The following is a 9,161-nucleotide window of genomic DNA, read 5'->3' as shown; positions in this document are numbered from 1 at the left end:
TATATATAAACTTTGTCATACGCTCGCCTCGCCATCCAAGAGGTAACCTGCCACAGTGATGTGGACTAAGGAAGTTCATACCAAGTAGGCAAGCAGAAACGTGAAGTGTTTTGCTGAACAAAGTGGGCAAAAAACAACAACAACAAAAAAAAAACAATCTTGTTGCAAAATTTGTGATGACAAGGTGGTAGTAAATGCAACACCTTTTAAGTCTGTTCGAGTAAAAATGCACGTCATGGCATACAAATGCGCTCCGTCATTATATCTGTTCACCCTTCGGCTTTAAGGGGTCAAGACTGCAGACGCCATTTAGTCAGGGACTCTCTTGCATTTCTGAACACATTTATTCATTTGTACATCCACACATTAATCGCTAAAAAAGAAGCCCCAAGAAGACACCATCCAAGACATAAAAGGACAATGTGCCCACACATATTTTTGGCAGGTTTCTGTAACTTGTGTTTTGGAGGTACCTCCACGTAAGCCAACATTGGTCACTCTCCACACACACATGCACATGTACACGCATGCACGGCACACAAGACGAATATTAGATGGTTTACTTGTCCCGGCACCTGCCTTCCTTTGAAAAACGGGGAACTAATTGCAGGTCATCCAACCTAATGCATGCAGCTGAATGAATTATGGAAGGGACCTAAGATGCCAACAGTTCCTGTGCAGGCCTCAACCACTGTAGTGCATCTCAGTTCGCTATGACACTTGTAGATTAAAGTTACCTTCTGGATGTCACCGCCATGCTGTCTTGGTGGCTGTCAAATGTTTGTCACAAAACACAGCATATGGTTGAGTTGTCAGACACAGAGCAATGTGATGAATGAAGCAGAAAGTGACAATAATTATGAAATTAAAACAGACTTAAAATAAGTGGCGATATTGAAATGGTCAAAATTAAAAGTAGCGAGTTCATTATGAGAGAGCGCTAGCTGTGTTCCTTCAAAGAGGCGGTAAAAGAAAGATGTAGAGCACCAACACAAATTTACGTCATCCAATTCATGAAACGTTCGTACAGACGCATATAAATATATAATATGTACACAATGTGTCACGTCACTGTTTGCTTCTAAGAGAGAGCTCCTTTTGTGGCAAGCTTTCGGTCAATGTGTCCTCTGGAATGGCCAAATCGGACTCCTGAAAAAAGAATGCAGAACAAAAATAAAGAACTACAGTCGGAAGTCTAAGCTACTTTCAGTAACTACAAACAACTTGTTTGTATTATTTTTTAAATGAGCACCTTTGGATAAGCCCCTGCAACACCTTTATAAAGGGGCCCTAACCCACTCAGGAAAGAAAGAACGCAAATTCTGGGGGTATTGATGCCAAAACCACGATCCGACTATGAGGCACACCATAGTGGGTGGGATTTGGGATTAGTTTTGACCACCTGGGGTTCTTTAGTATACCTAAGTACAGGAGTGTTTTTGCATTGTGCCCCCCCATCGAAATTCGGCCACCGCGGCTGCGATGAACCAGTAAACTTAGCAGTACAATGCCATAGCCGCTAGCTAAGCTACTACAGCGGGTACCACTCAGGAACACTTAAGACCCAGACCACTTCGGCCACTTTTGTGAACATTCCCCTATGATATGTATTTTAATAGACAAAATAACAGAAGAGTTCTGCCATTCTGAATTGTACAGTGGCACAGGGTGTTTTGCAGTTGCCTTCTCACAGCATTGCTTAGCATTATACCATGTGGCTGCCAATGAAGCCCCATGGGGATGGATATGGGCTCCTGCAAGCACTTGATCAGCGCTTGTCAAGTAATAAAGCGGAGATTTCTTTGGCTCTTTCCCGCACAGCGCGTGGATGGGTCTGGCCGAGTGGACGGTGCTGATCCCAGAGACAGCTTGAAGAGCCACTAAAGAGAAACGCTGAACTAGTTTAGGCTGGGGAATTTTGCAGTAACAGGTTGATTATTAGAAGAATGTGAATGTCAAAATTGAATTTCTTTAATTTTGAGCCAATACCAACGTGCCTTTAACACTGTCCGGTGGGAGTCAGATGTCAAAGTACTTAATTCATAGTTTGTGCTGTTTTGGCCCAGTAAAAGATCCTGAATCTTGGCAAGGTCAGTTTATGGCTTTTTTTTTTTTTAGAATGCAATGCAGTCTACGTTTCACCAATAACTTACCTAGGCCCAAGCAGGTGACATCACTGTGAGCTGGTGTCACCACCTACGTTTCGTTTTGGTGTTTTTTTTCTCGCTTACGAGCTTACAAAGGCTCTTCTCATGGTAAGATCGACCAATTTTTCGGTATTGTAGAAGCAGTAATTTGCTGATGTAGCTCGAGTAATTTTTCTTTTTAGTGTTCCTTTACTCTGAGGTGGTTACTTGTTGTGGTGATCCTGATACCAGTTCAAAATGTGCGTCGTCACAAAGCTTTAAATGTGGTTTGCAGCACTGGCTGATCCTGGAGGCAGTGCAATGTACCCACGCACTCATAATAATCACCAATAAAGCACCCACGCACCTCGTAGCAATGACCAATAAAGCTGATGAATAAGCGTTTCCAGCTGAAATTTCAAGCAGAAGCCTGCCCGCCCTTCCTTGCAAGGGAGCCCTGCTTCCAGCCAGAGAGTCAGTCACACACGCGAATGCCTCCGCACAAGATGCACTGTCCACAACGTCACCTATTATGGCACGTAAACTCGGTAGATCATCCAATGCAGAGCATGCCACACCACCATTGAGAGTGAGCCACGCAGCAAAAGAGGAAGGAAAAAACAAAAAGAGGTGGGGCTCGTGACGTAAACATGATGTGGTCTTACATCTTCGGTATGGGAGAAGGCAGGGAAGCTTGCCATCTGGCAGCGTGGCAACGCGACATTTAAATTTCTCCCGTCTCCACTAATAACGAAGCAAACTGAAAAATTCTTGTGGTAAAATACATAACCAAAATTTCCAAAGGGGCCCGGTGGGGGGGCCCAGTGGGGGGGCCCAGTGGGGGGGGGGGGGCTTTAAGGCAATTGCTGCTACCATGGTGGCTCTTGCAACAAACTGTATATTACTACTTACGGAGTGCTGCGCCACGGGACACTCCCCCTTGCAGGAGCAGAGGGAGGAGCAGCTCCTCTGCTTCCTGGAACATCCACAGCGTCCCGAGCGGCACAGTCCTCGGCACTTGCAGGCAGCCGCCGATGTAGAGCGCTTCGGTAAATGATAGCAAGACAAGCACTTCAAGGCCAACCACAACAAGATTCAGGACATCCAGAACAAGCATTTCTAATCGTGTATATGTAGCCCGAAACAACCTAAAAATTCAGTAGCAAGTACACCACTGTCACACTCAAACAGTATAAGCATAGATGTGCCAACCAATTCACTATCATCATCAGACTATTTGTATTGCAGGATACAGGCCACTCTCGAAAATCTTCAATTAACCACATCCGCTGCCAGCGAGCCCCTCTTGTGCTTGAGCATTTCCAAATTTCATCGCATGAACTAATTCCGTGCCGTCCTTGACTGCAGCTCCCTTTCTTCTGGCACCCATTGTGTTACTCAACAGACCGGTGGTTGTCTACGCTATGCATTACATGGCCTACCCAGCTCCATTTCTTTCCTCTATAATGTCAACCAGAATATTGGCTAACTTTGTTTGCTCTCTAATCTGCACCGTTGTTTTCCTGTTTATCAATGTTGTGCCGAACATTTTTCGTTCCATCAGTCATTGCGCGGTTCTCAACTTCACCTTTCTGTTGGTAAAATGCAGTGATTGTGCACTTTTAAAGGATAGCAGTAAGCTGACTTGGTTGGAATGCATATGGCGGGCATTACCCATTTCTGCTCTTCCAACCAAATACATTGATTCATTTATGTAATGTCACACTGGTGACAAACTTCCTTCAACATTGCTCTCTCCTGGCAACTATGTTTTCCAGTACAGAGGGAAAGTTCCGTGCAGTTTTGCAGGCGGAGCCTGTGCTGAATTATAAGTATAGATGTTTGGTACAGACGTGAAGCAGCCTTTGTGCTAATTTGACATATGGGTGGACACGCCCCATAAAGCTTGCGAAACTTAATGGTTTTGATACCACATCTCAAAATGCTAAACCATGAAATGTTGAGAACCAGTGCCTGCCTGGACAGCCAGGTGTACACAGCGTGACAGCGGAATCGGCATGCATGCATGCAGTTCAGAGTTGTGCAATGCCCATTTACTACCATTTGTCCGTGTCATCTGCTAAGGTACTATTCAAAGGTCGTTATGCCAAGGTTATTTAGATTGTTTACATTACTAACTCGTAAGCAATTTAACCAAAGCAAAATTTTGTTGCAGTTGCCCATCTAAGGCCCCTGGAGCAAGCCTTCACCTCCAGTTTAGAGCACTAAGGCTGTGAACCGCAAACAATATTTTTGTACAGCTCTATTAATTTCTTATACACTGTACTTACTGGCTTATCTTAGCAATAATAGCATCACACTGTCATGCAAGTTATTAATGAAGGACAAACAGAATGGGAAAATTGATTGTTACAAAATGTAGCTCTTGAGAGACATTTCAAAGTGATGCCATCTTTAATTTGCTTCACTGTATGTGCTACTGCTGTCCACAACATTAAGATGAACTCCTCACTTTGATAAATTTTGCCAGTTTTAAGAAACCACATCTCAATATAACGAATGGCTAGAACTAAATTATATTTCTGGAACCAAACAAACAAACCATAAAATTGTCTTTATCACATTAAGAGAGTTCATTAAAACAAAGTATACTTCATTTGGTGTGGCCTTACATCTAAAAATCTACACAGGGAAGAACTTCATGCATATCTTAAGCACCCGAGGCAGATGTGTTTCTGAAGATCACATATGGCCATTTCTGCACTCTGCTTTCTTCAATATGCAGTTGTGACAGCTTGAAATGGAATCCACAGCCTTTCGATCTTAAAATATCTGCACATTCACTTGGGCAATAAAATATTTGCAATGACTTGCGCCCGTTTATGAGATAAGTTCTTGATTGTGGGTGCTCCTGAGCTTAACAGGAAATGTGTTACCACATCTGCTGACACCGGGACAGAGAGCCCAGAAAACAAAGTACTAGGTTGAAATTCACAAAGCCATTTTCTAGCCATTTCTTAGCCACAAATTTTAGCCACTTGAAGGACAAACGGAGCAGGGACAGCTGAAATGAACGGCCATGTTCGTTCAAAAACATGAATACCTAACTTTGTTGTTTCTAGACAGTGTAGCAATCTTGCCCATTTCAATACTGCGGTAGACATTGTGAGGAACCTTGTATGTCAATTTGTTTTTTCACCACTGCTGTTCAGCCTAACCAAAGTTCTAGATGAATGGAAAATAAGAAAGGCTTCAAAAATTTTTAGCTTAGCATTAAGATGGCTTTTCTTAGAGTTCATCTACTGCATTGGTAACTTATGTATCAGTCTGTTGTATTAGTAACACTGATTAGCAACTAGTAACAGATTAGATTAGTAATTACTAACACAGAGACACCACCACTGGCCAATCCGGCATTCACTGTGCAAAAGCTTATGCCATTTTGTGAAAGTCTCTTCAAGCAAACACAATGCAGACTTATTTCATTTTGCTTAAAGCAAAGCCAGTAGGATAATTAACAGAAAGAAAAGTGTGCTGCTTACAGCCTGTCGTTTCTGCACAAAAGAAAGTAGCATTTTACGTTAGGGCATGACAGAAATTCAAGATGGACATGTGCATGTTTCTGGACACTGATGCCACTGATAAACATTTTCCCTTGCATCGCATTGCCTGAAGCTATTAAATAAGCAATACATACAGTCCAATTGAATTCTGGGGTCTTACGTGCCAAAAAACATGATTTGGTTACGAGGCATGCCATAGTGAGGGACTCCCGATTAATTTTAACCACCCGAGGATTTTTTAACATGCCCCCAATGCAAGGGGCCACAGGCGTTTTTGCATTTAGTTTCCATCGAAATGCGGCCGCCACGGCTGGGATTTGATCTCATTACCTCGTGCTTAGCAGCGCAACACCCCAGCTGCTAAGCAATCGTGGCCGGTGTGCAGTCAAACCTTCTTTTAACAAGGACACATCCAATAAAAAATACCTTCTTTTTAATCTGATACATATTCGCTTTAGTTTTACACACTAGTATCAGCAATATATATATATATATATATATTGTAATTGAGTCTATGCATAAGAAACGCAAGTGTGATGTCTCCGATGGGCCAATTGTGATGGCCCATCAGTGGCTTGTCATGTAAATGCATGGCAAGTGGGCAACGCTAACCCTTTGCATGGTCGTTAATGAGCAACCATGTGATCACTCAGGATTGGCATGTGGGCTTTCCAACTAAGGGGCAAGCCAAGTCAAGCTGCCGGACATGCGTCCGGAATGTGTAGTTTTAAGTTGCACTTACTGCGTACTTCACATTCTTATCGCCAGAACACATATTCTGAGCTGTCGGCTAACAAATATTCATTTCAATGTACCCAATAGTGCCTTGAATCTTGAATTTTGATTTTGTATACAGTAGTAGAATATTCCTTGCAATAAAGCATGGCCAAGGAAATTTTCAACTTACTTCGTTACATCCAAGTATTATCTCTGTGTTCTTCATGTAAAAGTTTTACTATCTAAAGAACTGTCTTTTACACACAGCTGACTGCTGTCTACAATATGCTATCCGGATATACAGGAGACTTCCTTTGCTCCAACTCCAGTTAACTTGATTTCTTGGTTAATTTGATCCTGACAAAAGTCCTGGCTGGAGCCCATGCATATTTATTGGGCCCAAATTTTTATTTAGATCCTAAAATTGACTTTTGTCAAATAATTCGAACTTGGCCAGTACGTATGCCTAACCTCTATGGTGACCCCAATAGCGACTCCCTTACTGGCAGCGTCTCTTGGCAGAGCTTAGGGGACAGTGAGTGCGTTGAATGAATGTCATCCTCCCATACAAAATGCACACTTTTTACGTGCTATAGGAAAACTTTCAAGCAATAATGGCAGCTCAATGTCTGATTACGGTATTTGCCTTGTTTTCTTTCCCAGGAAAATTCGGCCAGGAATTGCGTTAGCGATGTTCGTGCGCTTTGCTGCATAAAGGCCAACCTTCATGGAGGGATCTTTAGCACCAAATTTCGTGCAGCGAAAAATTAAGTGCGAAGCGCCGCCGCATATTCATCACCCCACACTCCATGCAAGCAAGAGCGGGCTAATGCTGTCGACCATGCAGCTGACACAGCCCGCGAGGAGTTATTGTGGCCAGAATAGGTCTATATTTGGGTGTCAAATGGAAGCAAACGGCTGTGCTACTTTCTCATTGGTCCATACATTGGTCCAAATGAATCAGCGACGCTTTTTTGGCGTTTTTTTTCTGCATGTTGCTTAACTCTACTCGCTGGATAATTGGATCAATTTTGTTGGTCCTGGCAGGGTCCAATTAATGGAAGTCAACTGTAGTCGCTGCACATAAACAAGAGAAGGTGAGAGAAACAGCATAACATCCATACCACAAAAAAAAAAATTGAAAAATCAAGAAGAACAGTGATTTCATAAAACAATGAAATCATAATCTACAAATTTTTGCCAGTCCTCTTCTGACAAGTGCCAGGTGTTGTGCAGGAGTTACCTATATGCACATGCATGCCAAAAGCGATTTCCTTAACTCCATTAATGAAGTCCCCCTTCCAAGGCACAGAAGAACAATAACATACCTTCATGGATTTAGGCTTCTCCTCCTCTTGCGACTTCCGCTTGCGGCTGGCCTAAAGGGAATGAAAGAAGAACGATTCAATTCAACATTACAAACCAACACAACGGTTATGAGAGGTGCTAAAGAGAACGGCTCTGGATTAATTTTCGCCACTTTGGGTCGCTTAATTTGCACCCAAAACATGATACACAAGCTTTGTCTTTCTCCCATCTTGTTCCCACTGAAATGTTGAAATTAGAATGAAATTCTGGAGTTTTACGTGCCAAAACCATGATACGACTACGAGGCACGCCGTAGTGGGGTGCTCCGGATTAATTTTGACCACCTGGGATCCTTTAACGTGCACCCAATGCCCGGTACCCATCAAAATGTTGCCAGCGAGAATCGAACATGCGACTTCAGGCTAAGCAATAGAATGTCGCAGTCACCTTCCAACTGCAGTGGCAACACCGACAGGCCTCGTCCATGCTCAACCATCACGGCATTCCAGATTTCAATAAGAAAGCGCAATGCAGCGAGGCGGTGCAGCTTAGTTCAATTTGCGGAGACTACCACTGAAGGAGACCGCAGCCACATTTAGTGTGGCAGTGCCGGTGGTCCGGCATGCCACTCGTCCTTGGCCGCCGACTAGCTGGTATTCTTCCTCGAGATTTCATCTTTCTTGTTCTCTTGGGGTGCGGCTGATAGTAGCCCTCATCGTAGGTGCCCTCCCCCTAATGCAACATGCAAAGTACTTACATTATGTACAGTGTGCACAGAGGCATTACATGTGCATGCCCATGGGGAGGTGCATAGAAAGAATGAAGTTGGCATGAAGAAGGAAGTGGGAATTGATGGACTGCTTACATGCAGTTGCGATCATTGGATTTTGGCCTTCATCTCATCAGAAGGTGCACATTCAGAGTAAAGGAAGAAGGATTCAGCCAGGAGATTATAACTCTAGGCCAACTCTCACTTTCATATTTACATCTGAAGTACTGCAATGCTCTTGTTAGACAACTGCTGAACCAGTATGAATGAAATTTGCTGCACATAAGAGAGTGGAATTCTACCAACCATAGGAAGCAAAATTTCACCCTAGGGCCTCAAACCAAAATTTCAAACTAGGGCCTCAATTTTTTTTATTAGAAATTACAGAAAATTGATAAGTTGAGAAAGAATTGCATCTGTCATAGCATCTAAAGTGGACAATATATAGCAGCTTACGTGAAATTGTTAATGTTTACGATGGTTTTGCGAAAGTACTTGTGAATTAGTGGAGTTTTCACAGTGCTGCACAAAACATCAATTTTGTCCACTTAAGATGTCTAACAAGTGCAGGCTACATAAATTATGTTTCATTATGCTTAAGTTAGAGTTGCAAGCACAATGCTACAGTTATTAAGTTATGTGATTTTCAACAATTTCTGTAAAAAAAAATGGTGTAAAATTATCTACTCCTTGCAGTTTGGCAGATTTTAACTTTCT

The 9,161-nt window shown here is 42.8% G+C and overlaps 1 protein-coding gene across 2 annotated transcripts in view; it reads right to left on the bottom strand.

The window, feature by feature from the left end:
• Positions 1-325: 325 nt before the first annotated feature.
• Klp3A (kinesin-like protein 3A) overlaps positions 326-9,161 on the bottom strand; it is a 62,529-nt gene continuing 53,693 nt past the window's right edge. For both annotated transcript variants that reach the window (XM_075684944.1, XM_075684943.1), the window contains exons 24-26: positions 7,696-7,746; positions 3,039-3,170; positions 326-1,149 (exon numbers count right to left, since the gene is read on the bottom strand). In XM_075684944.1, coding sequence (XP_075541059.1) covers positions 1,069-1,149; positions 3,039-3,170; positions 7,696-7,746 — 264 coding nt within the window. In that variant the 3' untranslated portion in view covers positions 326-1,068. The remainder of the gene's footprint in view (positions 1,150-3,038; positions 3,171-7,695; positions 7,747-9,161) is intronic.

The sequence above is a fragment of the Dermacentor variabilis genome, chromosome 3 (genome assembly GCF_050947875.1).
Source record: "Dermacentor variabilis isolate Ectoservices chromosome 3, ASM5094787v1, whole genome shotgun sequence".
Taxonomy (NCBI): domain Eukaryota; kingdom Metazoa; phylum Arthropoda; class Arachnida; order Ixodida; family Ixodidae; genus Dermacentor; species Dermacentor variabilis.
The sequence above is the reverse complement of the archived record's forward strand: the minus strand, read 5'-3'. Positions and strand labels throughout refer to the sequence as shown.